The sequence below is a fragment of the Erythrolamprus reginae genome, chromosome 1 (assembly GCF_031021105.1).
Source record: "Erythrolamprus reginae isolate rEryReg1 chromosome 1, rEryReg1.hap1, whole genome shotgun sequence".
Classification (NCBI taxonomy): domain Eukaryota; kingdom Metazoa; phylum Chordata; class Lepidosauria; order Squamata; family Dipsadidae; genus Erythrolamprus; species Erythrolamprus reginae.
In genome coordinates this window covers 21,413,624-21,431,609 of record NC_091950.1, presented here as the reverse complement: position 1 = coordinate 21,431,609, position 17,986 = coordinate 21,413,624, and the positions used below count along the sequence as shown (strand labels likewise).

The 17,986-nt window shown below is 43.7% G+C and overlaps 1 protein-coding gene across 2 annotated transcripts in view; it reads left to right on the top strand.

Moving 5' to 3' along the window:
* CSNK1G2 (casein kinase 1 gamma 2) overlaps positions 1-17,986 on the top strand; it is a 166,192-nt gene that overhangs the window by 137,262 nt on the left and 10,944 nt on the right. For both annotated transcript variants that reach the window (XM_070747001.1, XM_070747008.1), the window contains 3 exons: positions 1,315-1,399; positions 4,267-4,415; positions 9,239-9,322. In XM_070747001.1, coding sequence (XP_070603102.1) covers positions 1,315-1,399; positions 4,267-4,415; positions 9,239-9,322 — 318 coding nt within the window. The remainder of the gene's footprint in view (positions 1-1,314; positions 1,400-4,266; positions 4,416-9,238; positions 9,323-17,986) is intronic.

The window sequence follows — 17,986 nt, the reverse complement described above, 5'->3', positions numbered from 1 at the left end:
AAGAAAATGAATGTAACTGGATGATTGATATTAGTTACTAACAAAATACCGCATTTTATTCATAGTTAATTAGATGGAACACTGTGTTGTGTCACTCACCCGCGGGCCGGATAAATGGCCTTGGTGGGCTGCATGTGGCCCGCGGGCCGTAGTTTGGGAACCGTTGGCCCACAGGGTTGGTCTTCTCCAGGTCCTGTCAGCTAAACAGTGTTGGCTGGTGGGCCCACAGGGAAGGGCCTTCTCTGTGGTTGCTCCAACTCTTTGGAACCAGCTACCTCCTGAGATCCAGACTACCCCTACCCTACTGGCCTTCCGGAAAGCCATAAAGACTTGACTTTTCTGGCACGCGTGGGGGTGTTGATCACATGGTATACCATCGGGATTTGGCCATTAATGACCTGCATGGTTTTTAAACTTGTTTTAATTGTTGGTTTAAAATTGTTTTAAACTGTTTTAAGGGGTTTTACTATTATACCGTATGTGTTATTTTCTGGCTGTGAGCCGCCCAGAATCCCTCGAGAGTTGGGCAGCGTACAAATGCAAATAAATAAATAAATACATACATACATACATACATACATACATACATACATACATACAATACATACATACATACATACATACATACATACATACATACATACATACAATCAATCCTATTTATTCCTTGCACTTCTCTGGTGTTTTGTTCTTTTTTTTCATGGTTCAGGATTTCAATCTCCCAACTTCCTGATTTTCAGAGGTCCAGCCCTGTGGCTCTGCAGTTCCTTCCCTTCTCCTTGTGGGAGTTTGACCGTCTTTAAACAGGGGCCCAAGACCTTTTGATCTGAGAAAAGAGTTCATGCTTGGTCAATTCAGCTTTCTATCCTTAGTTGACTGTTCCTAGGTTAAAAACCCTGCCTTGTTTGAATGATGAAATTATAGTTGCTCGGTTGCACTGCAGGATATTTTAAAAGCCATATTTGGATGTTCTCTGTTTGTTTGCCTTGCCTATTAAGATCTGTTTACCGGTTTGGTTTCTAAATTGTGAATTAACTGGATGGGGTGGGATCTTGTAATTACAGTACAGTGTTTTTTTTTCTGATCTGTACACACCTTAAAGTAAAAGCACGTAATTGCAGTAATATATTTTTTGTTGTTATTAGTCCACCTTGGCAAATAAATACCAATTTTGTGCAATCCTCACAATTTATCTGACGTCTTGTGGAGTGGTTGTGTTTTGCTTGGCACCTTTTCCTTGTGAAACACCCGACTTCTACAGCCTGACCTGATACCTCTCTCCTCTTTCTTCCCACCCCGGCTCTCTCTTCTTAGGCGGACACCTTGAAAGAGCGGTACCAGAAGATTGGTGATACCAAGAGAGCCACACCCGTTGAAGTGCTGTGTGAAAACTTCCCCGGTAAGGATCCCCGGCAACGCAGAGACAGTATCTGGTTTCACTGCCAGGAAAAGATAATTCAAAAAGGAGGAGGTAGTTTATACCAAAGAAGTATGGTTAGGTTAAGCCTGGTTTACAGTCAAGGATTGCGCTGTAATCACCATTCTGCCTGATTATTTGTTTTTGTATTTTTAAATAATAATAATAATAATAATAATAATAATAATAATAATAATATGGATCATCGACATCGCAATCCCAGGGGACAGCAGAATTGAGGAGAAGCAGCTAGAGAAATTAGTGAAATACGAAGATTTAAAAATCGAGCTGCAACGACTCTGGCATAAGCCCGTGAAGGTGGTCCCAGTGGTACTTGGCACGCTGGGTGCAGTGCCAAAGGATCTCAGCGGACATTTGAAAACCATCGGAATTGACAAAATCTCCATCTGTCAATTGCAAAAGGCCGCTTTACTGGGATCGGCAAACATAATTAGCCGCTACATCACGCAGTCCTAGGTGCTTGGGAAGCGCCCGACTGGTGATGAAATACGAAATCCAGCATAGTGATCTCGTTTGCTGTGTTGTACTATAATAATAATAATAATTAATAATTAATAATTAATAATTAATAATTAATAATTAATAATAACAACAACAACAACAATGATAATAATAATAATTTATTAGATTTGTATGCTGCCCCTCTCCGAAGACTCGGGGCGGCTCACAACAATAATAAAACAATATTACAATGAAACAAATCTAATCATATAAAACCCCTTAATTTAAAACCATGCAGCACACCCATACCAAACATGAAATATAAAAGCCTGGGGGAGGTGTCTCAGTTCCCCCATGCCTGGCGATACAGGTGGGTCGTAAGTAATTTGCGAAAGACAAGGAGGGTAGGGGCCGTTCTAATCTCTGGGGGGAGTTGATTCCAGAGTGCCGGGGCCGCCACAGAGAAGGCTCTTCCCCTGGGGCCCGCCAAACGACATTGTTTAGTCGACGGAACCTGGAGAAGGCCAGCTCTGTGTGACCTAATCGGCCGCTGGGATTCATGCGGTAGAAGGCGGTTCCGGAGATATTCTGGTCCGACGCCATGTAGGGCTTTAAAGGTCATTACCAACACTTTGAATTGTGACTTTTAATAACTCTGGCATAGCAATAGCACTTAGACTTCAAAATGTCCTTCCTGTTAATGACTACTTTACCTTCAACCACAGCAATATATGAGCACGTAATAAAATCAAACTAAATGCGCGGGGACTCCCAGCCAGGAGTGGGATCTGAACTGCACAGAATCTTAGTTGGAGGTTCTCCTGAACCCCTGCGAACCCCCAGCAGCCCCTGGATCTGACCCACTTTCCCTTGAAGTTATTCGTTCAGCTCTTCTGATAGGGAGGTTTGACTCCACTCAATTCCTCCTCCCCTTCCTCCCGATATTAAAAATTCAAAGATAATAATGATCCTTTTTCCCCCCAGGGTACCAATCACCTTAAATTCTTCAACTAATTCCTTTTTGTTAGTGAGGATTAGATTCAGGATTAGATGAGAATTAAGTCTGCCTTGTTCTTTCGTCTCTCTTTTGACCAATAAAGCTGGCGATAAAAGAGGGCAAGACCTGGTATCCTATCAGAATCCTACCAGGAAAGATATGTTTGGCTTTTAGCTGTTGTGAATGTTCATTGTAGGTTTTAAATTGTTTTGTGTTGATTTTAAGGAGTTTTATATTGTTTTGTTTTTAGGGGGGTCTTATATTTTATATTTAAAGGGTATTTATGTTATAGTACAGTGATACCTTGTCTTACGAACTTAATTGGTTCCAGGACGAGGTTCGTAAGGTGAAAAGTTCGTAAGACGGAACAATGTTTCCCACAGGAATCAATGGAAAAGCGATTAATGCGTGCAAGCCCAAAATTCACCCCTTTTGCCAGCCGAAATGCCTGTTTTCGCGCTGGTGGGATTCCCCTGAAACCCCACCTCCGGACTTCCGCATTTTTGTGATGCTGCAGGGGAATCCCAGGAGGGGAATCCCACCAGCTCAAAAACAGGCGCTTCAGCTGGCAATGGAAGTCCGGAGGCGGGGCATCCCAGCAGCGGCGGCGGATTTGTAAGGTGAAAATAATTCGGAAGAAGAGGCAAAAAAAATTTAAACCCCGGGTTCGTATCTCGAAAAGTTCGTATGATGAGGGGTTCGTAAGATGAGGTATCATTGTATTTGGTTGTAAGCCATCTAGAGTCCTCTGGGAGTGGGATGGCCTATAAATCCAAATAATAAATAATAATAATAAATGTTTTTAATAGGAAAGTGAACACAAGAACAAGGGAACACAATCTGAGGTTAGTTGGGGGAAAGATCAAAAGCAACATGAGAAAATATTATTTTACTGAAAGAGTAGTAGATCCTTGGAACAAACTTCCAGCAGACGTGGTAGATAAATCCACAGTAACTGAATTTAAACATGCCTGGGATAAACATATATCCATCCTAAGATAAAATACAGAAAATAGTATAAGGGCAGACTAGATGGACCATGGGGTCTTTTTCTGCCGTCAGACTTCTATGTTTCTATGTTTCTTTGTTAGACCTTTTGACAAAGTCGTAAAATAGAACAAAACTTAATAACTTTGCTTAGCAACAGAGTTTGAGCTCAGTTGTGGTCATAAGTTGAGGACTGTATGCAATCCATTTTTGTACAATCCAAATCCTTCTCGGCACCATCATTTGTGCCTCCAGTTGCTGACTTCCACAATGAAGAAACAGAATTTTGCCTCCTATCTCTCTCCGTAGTTGCCGCCATCTTTGTTTTGTTGAGCATTGCACCTTCACTTCTCCCTCCTTGTTTTGAGTTTTAAACAGCAGATGTGCCTTTTTTCTTTTGCAGAGGAGATGGCCACATATCTCCGCTATGTGCGACGTCTGGACTTCTTCGAAAAGCCAGATTATGACTATCTACGGAAACTTTTCACTGATCTGTTTGACCGGAACGGCTACGTCTTTGATTATGAATACGACTGGGCTGGGAAACCTTTAGTAAGTAGCAGCCAGGGAGGTCTCTGGCTGGAGAAAGATAAAACTAATATATCACACACACACACAGCCTTTTTTGTTCAGTGGAGAAAGTGAACACAAATGCTATGACCGGCATTCCCAACCTCCGGGCCACGGGCCACTACCGGGATTGAGCCATTTGGAACCGGGTTGTGAAAGTGGTAGATGAGCACACTGTTCTGTTTGGGCAGGTCACCGATCAGAAAAAAAGTCACACACACAATCAGAGTATCATATATAAAAGTACATTGCCATTCAAGCGTCCAGGTGAAAAATAGTTAATAGTATCAACTCCAACTTTATTTATTTTATTAGAGTTGAAAGGGACCCTGCAGGTCGTCAAGTTCAACCCTCTGCTCAAGCAGGAAAACCTACACCTCCCCAGCCAAATGGCAGTCCAATCTCCTCTTGAAAATGTCCAGAGTTGGGGCGTTCACAACCTCCACTGGCAGGTCGTTTCACTGGTTGATCACTCTGGCCTTCAGGAAGTTCTTCCTTATTTCCAGGTTGAATCTCTCCTTGGTCAGCTGCCATCCGTCGTTCCTTAGTCCATTCTGGCAGTTTTCGGCTTAATTGTCTGGCAGGTCCTGGGCTGGAAGCCAAAACTCATTAAGAGGAAATTAATTTGAAGTGATTCTGTCAATCAACTGGACTTACAGTTACTCCAGAGTCTTTTCAGAGACGGAGAATTCATGAATTAGAGCGATCTTAAAGCATAAAGTGCTCCTGGAACTCCGGAGTTCACACAAGGCCATGATTTTTGCAAATGTTGTTTGCCAAACTCACTTATCCCCAGACTGTCCCCTATATAGTGTCAAGGCGTGGCCAAGTGTTCCCTAGAGCTACTAACGCCAAGACCCCCTTCTTTTCAGATATTCTTGTCTGAACATAGTTCTCCACACTCTGGCGTCTAACATGGGCTGGTCCTCTAATTCATCTTCCTCCTCTGACTCAGTCCATATCCTAACTCAGGGTGCTACAGTCTCTAGTTGATCCTCAGTCTCTAACTCCACATCACTCTCACTCTCGGACTCAGATGACAAAAACACTGGCCTAGTAGGATACCAATATGCAGCCGTCTCCTGGTCCTCGAAATCCATGACCAACTGAGCTGAAGGTGGACCAGCCACAACACACATGTGCATTCATCCTTCAGTTGTGCAGGCAGCAAGCGACTGTGGGCATCATAGTTCCCTCTAAGCTGAGCAGTGAGCAATCGCTCACTTAAAAATCATCATCAACTCAGAGTTTTCCAAACCTGCCCAGAAGCCGAGAGGGAAAGAGTGAGAGGGAAGGAGAGAGAGAGGAAGAGAGGAAAAGAGAGAAACAGATAGAAAAAAGAGAGGAAGGAAAAGAGAAAGAAAAAGAATGGGAGTAAGGAAGAGAGAAAGAAAATCAAAATCTAGTTTGAAACTAGCTGAACTATTTAAGTGGCATTTTGATATTGATAGAGTTGCCCTATTATGAGCTCATTGTTATAGACACACAGTACAGTATTTTATTTTGAAATTCTCTGAGGCAAAACAGGGTGGGTTTTTTGTTTGTTTGTTTGTTTGTTTATTTATTTATTCATTTATTTATTTATGTGCCGCCCAGTCCCGAAGGGACTGCCGCTCAGACACTATACTTTTCCGCCCACCATAGTTCCCTCTAAGCTGAGCAGTGAGCAATTGCTCACTTAAAAATCATCATCAACTCGGAGTTTTCCAAACCTGCCCAGAAGCCGAGAGGGAAAGAGTGAGAGGGAAGGAGAGAGAGAGGAAGAGAGAGAAACAGATAGAAAAAAGAGAGGAAGGAAAAGAGAAAGAAAAAGAATGGGAGTAAGGAAGAGAGAAAGAAAATCAAAATCTAGTTTGAAACTAGCTGAACTATTTAAGTGGCATTTTGATATTGATAGAGTTGCCCTATTATGAGCTCACTGTTATAGACACACAGTACAGTATTTTATTTTGAAATTCTTTGAGGCAAAACAGGGTGGGTTTTTTATTTGTTTGTTTGTTTGTTTATTATTTCTTTGCCGCCCAGTCCCGAAGGGACTCCCGCTCAGACACTATACTTTTCTGCCCACCCCAAAAAAAAATTAGAGGGAACACTGATGGGCATGCTCCAGTTTTGTGAGTGGCATGTGCTCCGCAACCAAACAATACAAACCCAGACCTCAACTGAGAATTGCAGAAAAAACAAATCGCTACCAACCTGCTTTCCATTGGAGACCTGTTAAGCGAATCGTTCAGTCTTCAAACTTATCTGGCTTCCCTCATTGACTTTGCTTGCCAGAAGCAGGCTGGGAAAGCTACTAATGGTGATCACAACGTCCCCCAGACAATGAACCTGTCCTTTTTAAAAAAAAATATTTTTTATTAAGTTATATACAGTAATACCTTGTCTTACGCACTTAATTGGTTCCGGGACGAGGTTCGTAAGGTGAAAAGTTTGTAAGACAAAACAATGTTTCCCATAGGAATCAGTGGAAAAGCGATTAATGCGTGCAAGCCCAAAACTCACCCCTTTTGCCAGCCGAAGCACCCGTTTTTGCGTTGCTGGGCTTCCCCTGAGGCTCCCCTCCATGGGAAACCCCACCTCCGGACTTCTGTTGCCAGCAAAGCGCCCGTTTTTGCACTGATGGGATTCCCCTGCTGGGATTCCCCTGCAGCATCGCAAAAACACGGAAGTCTGGAGGTGGGGTTTCCCATGGAGGGGAGCCTCGGGGGAATCCCAGCAGCGCAAAAACTTCGCTGGCAACAGAAGTCCGGAGGTGGGGTTTCCCATCGAGGGGAGCCTTCGGCTGGCAACGGAAGTCCAGAGGCAGGGCATCCCAGCGGTGGCGGCTTGGGTTCGTAAGGTGAAAATAGTTCAGAAGAAGAGGCAAAAAAACCTTAAACCCCAGGTTCGTATCTCAAAAAGTTCGTATGACGAGGGGTTCATAATCACTGTACTTTAAAACAAACAATACAAAAGAAGCAAAACAAAATAAGAACAAAACAACAAAAAACACATAGAAATTATAAAAATATTACATCATTAATTAATATATCAATATTTTACACTTTACCCCATAGGTTTTCTTATGGCTATTCCTATCGACATTTCGATTACTTTGGTTATTTATATTATACGTACTGTCGTTTTGCTTTTTTCCACCTTTCTGTTGTCATTTTCAAAGTAATTCAATTAATACAAATCATATATTCTATTAAATATCATTTAAAAAAAAAAACATTCTTTAGACAAAGTTAGTTTCTTTACTTTTATAGTTATTTCGCTAATGTACTCTAGTTTTGTTTTGTTTTTCTTATTTCTAACCATTCATAAATATGTTCCAAATTTTATAGTATTCCAAGTCTTCTCTGTGGTTCAATTTCATTCAGACAATGCACCGGCAATAAATACATTCCAGTTGCTAAGTGTCCAAATTTCAATCATATGGATGCTGCAATGGTCATAAATGTGAAAAATTGACATAAGTTACTTTTTTAAATGCTGTTGTAAGCTCAAACGAATAATTGGTTGTAATTTGAGGACTACCTGTATTGGGATGTGTGTTTCTTTTAACTATCTTGGGCATTTGATTTTAGAAAGACAGAATAAACAAATGACCTATTTTGGGACATTTGATTCTCTTTTCTGGGGGAGAGAAGCATTTGTTCCTCTAGAACAGTGTTTCCCAACCTTTTTTCAGCCGCGGCACATTATTCACATTTACAAAATCCTGGGGAACGGTGAGCCGGGGAGGGGGGGGCGCTAAACAAAGTTTGGACAAAACCCCCCTCTTTTCCTTCCTTTCGCCCTATTTCTCTCTCTCTCCCTCTTTCTTTCCCCTTCTCTCTCCATCCCTCTTTCTTTCTTCCTTCCTCTCTATTTTGCTCTTTCTCCCTCCTTTCCTCTTTCTTTCTTGCTTTCTCTCTCTCTCTTTCTGTCTCTCTTGCTATCTCTCTTTTATTCTCTCTTTCTCACTCTTGCTTTCTCTCTCTCTCTCTTGCTTTCCTTCTCTCTTTCTCTCTTACTCTCCTCCTTTTTCTCTCTTTCTCTCTCGTGCACCACGCCGGCAACAGAGAGAGAAAGAGAGAGGGAGAGCGGAGAGTGAGTGGAGGGCGGCTTGCCGGTCCGCGGCCCCCTGGATCAGCGTCCCTGTATGGCCCCAGCGCAGACTCCGCCATCGCCTTCGCCTCCGCCTAAGAGGCAGCAGCCACATTCACCCCTTCGCCCTCCCAGGTGTCCATGGAGCTCAGCGCCTGGCCACGCGCCGCCTCCGCCTCCCGGTAGTGCGCCAGACATCTACCTGAGGAACAGGTGGTTGGGCACCACGAAGGGCGGCGCTTGAAGGCCACCATGGCGCCGTTGTTGTCATCACAGCGCAAAGGCAGGCAGTCCCGGATCGCTCACTTCTCCGGCAGCAAGCCGGCTGCCTGGGAAAGCAGCGCGTTTTTTAAACACGCGCTTTTCAAATGCGGTGCTTTCCTGGGCAGCCGACTTTGCTGGCCGGAGAAGGGAGCGATTCAGGACTGCGTGGCTTTGTGCCACTTCAAAAATTTCTGCCGGGGGAGGGGGTTCCTAATGGCTGTGCGGGCACACAGTGGCCGGCGCCCTCCCACTGGGCCCCAAAAGCTCACTTGCCATCACCGCCAGGGAAGCTCCAGCCGGGCCGGGCTTGCGGCACACCTGACCATGCCGCGGCACACTGGGTGGGAAACACTGCTCTAGAAGACCCTTAACATGGGTTAAAGCCCATTTTAAAGCCCAAATGTCTGAATTGGTGGAGATTGTTCTTGAAAACTCTGAATTTTGAACTTTGCCTGTTTTTGCAGCCAACCCCTATTGGCACAATCCAGAGTGACGTACAAGTCCAGCCTCCAAACAGGGAGAAAGCACAGCAGTACATCAAACAGCAGGTAACTAGTCTTTGATTCAATGATCTATTGATCTGTTTCCTAAGGTTGGAATGTGTTTAGGTGAATATAACTAAAATGAGAGTCGCATCATAGCTTTTAATTTGTGCAGCAAAAATGTAAGTCAAGGGTTCCCAATCTTGGCAATTTTAAGACGTGTGGACTTCAACTCCCAGAATTTCCCAGCTAGAAATTATTATTATTATTATTATTATTATTATTATTATTATTATTATTATTATTATTATTATTATTATTATTATTATTTAGATTTGTATGCCGCCCCTCTCCATAGACTCGGGGCGGCTCACAACAGTGATAAAAACGGTACATAATGACAAACCTAATAATTAAAATCTAAAATAGCAATTATACATATAAAAAAATCTAAAAGAAAAACCCCAGTAAATAAAAACATACATATAGTCATGTTGTGCACAGAAACTACATAGGCAAGGGGAAGATGTCTCAGTTCCCCCAAGTTTGATGACAAAGATGGGTTTTGAGGAGTTTACGAAAGGCAAGGGAGGGTGGGGGCAGTCCTAATCTCTGGGGGGAGCTGATTCCAGAGGGTTGGGGCCACCACAGAGAAGGCTGTCCCCCTGGGTCCCGCCAGACGGCATTGTTTAGTCGACGGGACCCGGAGAAGACCAACTCTGTGGGACCTAACTGGTCGCTGGGATTCATGCGGCAGAAGGCGGTCTCGTAGGTATTCTGGTCTGGTGCCATGAAGGGCTTTGTAGGTCATAACCAACACTTTGAATTGTGACCGGAAACTGATCGGCAACCAATGCAGACTGCGGAGTGTTGGTGAAACATGGGCATACTTAGGGAAGCCCATGATTGCTCTCGCAGCTGCATTCTGCACGATCTGGAGTTTCCGAACGCTTTTCAAAGGTAGCCCCATGTAGAGAGCGTTACAGTAGTCGAGCCTCGAGGTGATGAGGGCATGAGTGACTGTGAGCAGTGACTCCCGGTCCAAATAGGGCCGCAACTGGTGCACCAGGCGAACCTGTGCAAACGCCCCCCTCGCCACAGCTGAAAAATGCCAAGCTGGCTGGGGAATTCTGGGAGTTGAAGTCCACACAACTTAAAGTTGCCAAGAATGGGAAGCTCTGGTATAAGGTGCTCTTGACAAGGGAGGCCCAACCTGGAAATGGAGGCTTGGTGCCACCTAGTGGACAGAGCCAGAAATACTTTGTCTCCAGGAAAGTGTGGCTAAAACATGGCTTGATATGAAGACACCTGTTCTTGATCCAAAGCAGGGGTGGGGCTGCTAGCCAGAATGCTAAATTGGGCTTGCCGCCACGGCTCGTGAATGCTAGTGGGGCCAGCACGATTTTGCTTTTGCACCTGTGGAGGTAGCAAAATCGTGCACGGAGCCACAGGTGCGCCCATGTTTCAGTAAAAAAACCTCATCGAAACACCGGCGCACCTGCGGCTTCGTGTGCGATTTTGCTACCTCAGAAGCAAAATCGCACTGGCCCCGCTAGCACTCATGAGCCGCCACGGCGAGCCCAATTTAGCGTTCTGGCTAGCAGCCCACCCCTGATCCGAAGTAATGGTTTTTCATAATGATAATGGTTAGGATAGATGAGTGTTTCCCAACCTTGGCAACTTGAAGATATTTGGACTTCAACTCCCAGAATTCCCCAGCCAGCAAATGCTGGCTGGGGAATTCTGGGAGTTGAAGTCCAGATATCTTCAAGTTGCCAAGTTTGGGAAACACTGGGATAGATGATCCAGTTCTCGATCCTTAGGTTTTGGACTTCAATTTCCACGAGTGAGCCAGTTTGGCGTAGTGGTTAAAGCACCAGGTTAAAAGATTGTGAGTTCAAGTCCAACTGTAGCCATGAAAACCAGTTGGACTAGTCACCCTTTCTGCCCACAGGGTTGTTATTGTGGGGGAAATAGATAGGAAGAAAGACTGCTGCTTTTCTCTATTGATCTAATTGTGTAGCTTTGACTGGCAAATCACAGTAGTAATAATAATAATAATTTAATAATTTATTAGATTTGTATGCCGCCCCTCTCCGCAAACTTGGGGCGGCTCACAACAATAATAATAACAATACGACAATGTAACAAATCTAATATTTAAAAAACATCTAAAAAACCCGTCATTAAAACCATACAAGACAAGCATACCATACATAAAACTATATAAACCTGGGGGAGGTAACAGTGGACTATAGTAACAGTGTCTGAGCCACCATTTTGGAAATACGGAGTTGTCCCCCTCCCTATCAATTCTTCTAGTCCTCAGTGATGGCTCCTATCTAGGAAAATATTAGCAGGACTTGATTATGTCTAAATCCCTTCACAATTGGCTGGTGGGTTAATGGCTTGCTTGTGACAAGTTCCAGCATTTGGAAAACAGCTTCTATGACTTCCAAAGCGCAATAGTGAATCTATAATGAAGGATCCTTACTTGGTTGAGGGGGTTTTTTTCAGCCACTCTGCATCACCAACTCTTTTTCTTGGAGGACCTACTAGGGTGGTCTTCGACATGGTCTCAGAATTAGCACAGTGTGGCTAATAAGCAGAATATAGTTTAACCCACAATTAACCAAATGCTGTTTTAAACTAAAGCTGCTACATTCTCATCCTGGTATTGATTGTATTCTATAGACTTCAACTCCCAAATTTCAGGAATTTGAGGTTGAAAAACACAGGGTTATATTAAAATACACTGCTCAAAAAAATAAAAGGAACACTTAAACAACACACTATGACTCCAAGTTAATCAAACTTCTGTGAAATCAAACTGTCCACTTAGGAAGCAACACTGATTGACAATCAATTCCATTTTGTTGTCAGCACATTCAGCTTTGTACAGAACAAAGTATTCAATAAGAATATTGAGTGTTCCCTTTATTTATTTATTTATTTTGAACAGTATATAATAAAACAACAGGTCTTTTGGCTGTAAATTGAATTGAATTTGTCAAAGCGTTCAACACACTAAGCTAGCTAATCAAGGCAGCTCAAGGCCATCAAATGCTCTGATGTAGATCTATGGTTCATCTGCATTTGGTATTATGCAAAGTTCTGGTCACACTAAGAGAAAATAGCGCGGGATAAAGTTTGCGCGAGAGAAATCCTGGGCTTCCCTAAGTATGCCTCTTCTTGGTGCTGCAGTTGCCTCTTCGTAGGTGCTGCAGAACCGTCTAGTTGGCTTCCGTGGTGAACAAAACGCTGAGGCTTGACCTGACCCAGCAGGTAGTTCCTTAGGCTGTTCTGTGGTTTCTTCTTTTAGAACAGAAATCTGAAGCAAATACAGTGATACCTTGTCTTACAAACTTAATTGGTTCCGGGACGAGGTTCTTAAGGTGAAAAGTTTGTAAGATGAAACATTGTTTCCCATAGGAATCAATGGAAAAGCGATTAATGCGTGCAAGCCCAAAATTCACCAATTTTGCCAGCTGAAGCGCTCATTTTTGCACTGCTGGGATTCCCCTGAGGCTCCCCTCCATGGGAAACACCACTTCCGGACTTCTGTGTTTTTGTGATGCTGCAGGGGAATCCCAGCAGGGGAATCACAGGATTGCAAAAACGAGTGCTTCGCTGACAATGGAAGTCCGGAGGTGGGGTTACTCAGCGAAGGGAGCATCAGTGAAATCGCAGCATCGCAAAAACACCAAAGTCCTCGAAACCCCACCTCCAGACCTCTGAATTTTTGCGATGCTGCGATTTCACTGAGGCTCCCCTCGCTGGGAAACCCCACCTCCGGACTTCCGTTGCCAGCAAAGCACCCATTTTTGTGCTGCTGGGATTCCCCTGCAGCATCACAAAAACACGGAAGTCCGGAGGTGGGGTTTCCCATGGAGGGGAGCCTCAGTGAAATCCCAGCAGCGCAAAAATGGGTGCCTTGCTGGCAACGGAAGTCCGGAGGCGGGGCATCCCAGCGTCAGCAGTGGGTTTGTAAGGTGAAAATAGTTTGTAAGAAGAATCAAAAAAATCTTAAACCCCGGGTTTGCATCTCGAAAAGTTTGTATCACGAGGCGTTTGTAAGACGAGGTATCACTGTATCTTTAAAAAAAAAACCCTAAGGATTTGCGATAAGATAAAAACAGGCATTGTGTAAACACTGAGACTATTTTCCATACTGTGTATCACTCCCTATGTGTGCTGCATGAGAAACGCATAGGTAGAAAATCCTCCCTATCTGGTGACAGTGGTTCCAATTCTGATGGGACCCCCCTTGGATCCTAAAGGGTTTGTGTGTGTTGCTGAAATGACCCTCCTCAACTACACAGCAGCAAAGGGGGGAGGGGGGCTTCTTGCTTTCTACACTTGTGCACTGCGACCACACTGGAAAAAATCTCTCTCCCCCCCAACCCAGGTAGCAGTTGACATAGGTTGTGCAAACGGAGCCATTGTAAATCGAGGGAGGGAGGGAAGGAAGGAAGGAAAGGAAAGAAGGATGGATGGAAGGAAAGGAAGGAAAGGAAGGATGGATGGATGGAAGGAAAGGAAGGAAGGAATGGAAGGAAGGAAAGGAAGGAAGGATGGATGGAAGGGAAGGATGGATGGAAGGAAAGGAAGGAAGAATGGAAGGAAGGATGGATGGATGGAAGGAAAGGAAGGAAGGAAGGAAGAATGGAAGGAAGGAAGGATAGAAAGGAAGGAAGGATGGATGGATGGATGGAAGGAAGGAAGGATGGAAGGAAGGAAAGGAAGGATGGATGGAAGGAAAGGAAGAATGGAAGGAAGGATGGATGGAAGGAAAGGAAGGAAGAATGGAAGGAAGGATGGATGGAAGGAAAGGAAGGAAGGAAGAATGGAAGGAAGGAAAGGAAGGATGGGTGGAAGGGATGGATGGATGGAAGGGAAGGAAGGAAGAATGGAAGGATGGATGGATGGACGGAAAGGAAGGAAGAATGGAAGGAAGGAAGGATAGAAAGGATGGATGGATGGAAGGAAGGAAGGATGGATGGAAGGAAGGAAGGAAGGAAAATAAAGCTGTAATGCTTTTGGACACTGAATATTTATGCAAATGTATTGAGGAACCATAGATTGGAGGAACTGTGGGATATGTCAGCAAATACAACTTACACTGTCAAACTCAAAGAGATTTCGGAGGCTGTAGGGAACGATGATCGGCACTCCCAAAATAAACCGTGCCCATTTACCTGGTAATGCTGATGCCATTTGATGGATGCTCTACTGATTTGCGTTCTAGCTTGTTTCAAATTCTTTCTTTGCTTTTGCATGTTGTTTTTCTCCCCCTTCCTTTCTTTCACCCATGTTCCCCTTCCCTTTGCCCTGAACCCCCCCCCCCCATCTTTTCAGTCTCCCTAACCCCCCCTTTAAAAAAAAAACCAACTATTACTACGATTTCCCCCCTTTGATTCCTGCCTCCGTCATTCGCAGTCACCCGAGGGGACGGAGTTATGGGATCCCCAGGCTGGCCAGCAGCCTGCTGAGGACACTCTAGGAGCCCCCTTGGCGTCCAGCAGGCTTGGGGGATCCGTCCAGGTACACGAGACGGGATGGGGTGGGAGGGTGGGTGGGTGAACCCACCTGCTGCTGTTGCTGTTGGACCCCAGCCCTGCCGTGGAAGTTTCCTGAGCTGTCCTCCCTTCTATGACCCTCTGTATGTCCAGTCATCGTGGCACCGATTTGCTTTTTCAGTCCTGTTTCGATGGCACCGGGACCATCTCGGAAACAACTGAAATGAAAGTTTGTCCTGCTTTGAAATACAGTGTTCCCTCGATTTTCGCGGGTTCGAACTTCACGAATAGCCTATACCACGGTTTTTCAAAAAATATTAATAAAAAAATACTTCGTGGTTTTCCCCCCTATACCACGGTTTTTCCCACCCAATGACGTCATATGTCATCGCCAAACTAATAATTTTTGCAAATAAATAACAAAAATAATTATTATTATTAATAAATAATTATGTTTATAAATATCAGGATCACTAAGTGTCTTATTCAATGGTGAGTACCAGTAATAATGGTGAGTAAATGGTTGTTAAGGGAATGGGAAATGGTAATTTAGGGGTTGAAAGTGTGAAGGGAAGGCTTGTGATACTGTTCATAGCCAAAAATAGTGTATTTACTTCCGCATCTCTACTTCGCGGAAATTCGACTTTCGCGGGTGGTCTCGGAACGCATCCCCCGCGGAAATCAAGGGAACACTGTACACTGCTCTAAAAAATAAAAGGGAACACTGAAATAAAACATCCTAGATCTGAATGAATTGAAATATTCCCATTGATTTCTTCGTTCTGTACAAAGTCGAATGTGCACAACAGCAGGTGAAATTGATTGTCAATCCGTGTTGCTTCCTAAGTGGACAGTTTGATTTCACAGAAGTTTGATTTACTTGGAGTTATGTTGTGTTAAGTGTTCCCTTTATTTTTTGGAGCAGCGTAGTTTACCTTTCTCCGCGTTGTTCATTCTGCTTGGCTCCCCCCAAAAATTCGCGTGAGAAGAAAATTCCTTTCTTCATAACGATTCTTGTAAGAAATCAGGTTTGTTTGGCCTCAGGAGGTGAACTTTCACATTTTTAATGATAGAAGCAAAAAAAATAGGGAGGAGGAGGAAAGAAGCAGGGGGGGGAGAAGCTATCACCCTTAAAGCCCTACATGGTTTAGGGCCAGATTATATACGGAACTGTCTTCTGCCACATACTTTCCAGCGACCGCTAAGGGCCCACAGAGGGTCCCGTTGGCTAGACAATGGCAGCTGGTGGGGCTGCGTGGGAGGGCCTTCTCTGTGGCGGCCCCGGCCCTCTGGAACCAACTTCTCCTGGAGATTTGCATGATCCCCACCCTCCTGGCCTTCTGAAAGGCCGTGAAAATGTGGGTCTGCTAGCAGGCCCGGGGCCGGTGATCTATGCCATCTAGCCCCAGCTGAGTGGATAGAAATATTAGTATTTATTAATATTATTAAAAATATCTTTATTGAATATTTACATATAAAAGAACAAAAACACAGTAACATAACAAGAAAAGTGAAAAGAAGAAGGAAAAAACCACAAAAACATACAAATATACAAAATGCGTATTACTTTTGTATCAGAACTTAAGCATTTAACGATTATGATATTTTATTAAGGAATTTTAAAATAGTTTTTATATTGTTTTTTAATTGTACGCCACCCACAGTCCGCAAGGAGTTGGGGACCATGAATGAATGAATAAACAATTAAATAAATTACATAAACAAACAAACAAACAAACCATTTGGAAATTTAAATAGATAAACACATTTGCAAACTTAAGAAAATGTTAAAACCATATTTGGTAGGTCAAATGTCTGCAAAACCCACTTGTAGAAATTAAGAGAATCTTACTAGCAAAATCTTGTTAATGTAGGCAGGAATAGAAACCATGCTTAAAGCTGAGGTGTGTTCCTGTATTTTTGCTGTGTGATACTATGTGTGTGCGCGCATGCACCACTTCAATGCAAGAGCAGATTCTAGTTCAACCATAAGAGAATCTAGAAAAAAAATGTTTATGTAGAGTCTGCATTCCTGTGTGTTTTTCTGTTCTGCCTGTCGTTGGTCTGTAAGCCCCATCTGCTTTTGGAGGTGCAAAATACAGTGGTACCTCTACTTAAGAACGCCTCTACTTAAGAACTTTTCTAGATAAGAACTGTATGTTCAAGATTTTTTTGCCTCTTCTTAAGAACCTGAGCCCGGAAAACTTTCCCAGGAAATTTGAGAGCGGCACAAAGGCCTGGCCAGTTTCCTGCCATTCCCCCTTTAATCCCGGCCATCTCGGGGTTTTCTGGGCTGCCAAACGAGCCTTTCGGTGGTGCTTAAGGAGACTTTGGCAGTCCAGAGCAAACGAAGCATTTTCCTTTCTCTGGGCGCTTGGAGAGGGAATAAACCTCTGCCAGCGCCCAGAGAAAAGAAACGCTCCCTTCACTCTGGGCAGCGACTGTCCTCCTCCTCTTCCTCCTCCGCCTCCTCCCACCCAAATCCCGAGCTTTTATTTCTTTCCTAAGGGGTTGGCACGCATTATTTGCTTTTACATTGATTCCTATGGGAAAAATTGCTTCTGCCTACAAACCTTTCTACTTAAGAACCTGGTCACGGAACAAATTAAGTTCTTAAGAAGAGGTACCACTGTATCCCCACCAGGACAAGGAAAGAAGCCCAAATTCCTGGATTTGCAGATGTTCATCGCTTTCATTTGGATTTTGTTGAGTTTCATTTGGATTTTGTTGAGCCAAAAATCTTCCATGCTAAGGTCCACGCTAAGAGACTAGATTTCTACAACCTGGCAATCTCATCTGGCTACCGAATTAAAATTTTGTTTTAATCCGATTTGCACTTTGATGTCCAAAGTTTGTTCATAGCAAGGTCTAATGTGTGCTACCTCTGGTAAAGCTTTTCGGCAAACAATACTAACATTTAAATGTTGGGGCAAGAGAGGAAAAAACAGTGGCCAAAATGGTGGGTACAGCTATCCTTCATGTTCATAAACTTGCTTGCCGGGCTGTTCTACCTCCACAAGGACTAGACACATTAAAATAATAACCATTATACAATCGTAATCGTAATAATAATAAGGTAAAGATGACAGAATCAAAATAGTTGATGTAAAAATAACAACAATATTTTACAACGGATGAATTTTGCAAGGTGGGATTCTCATGTGGGCAGCCTTTATATCAGTAGTTCTCAATCTGGGGGTCGGGACCCCTT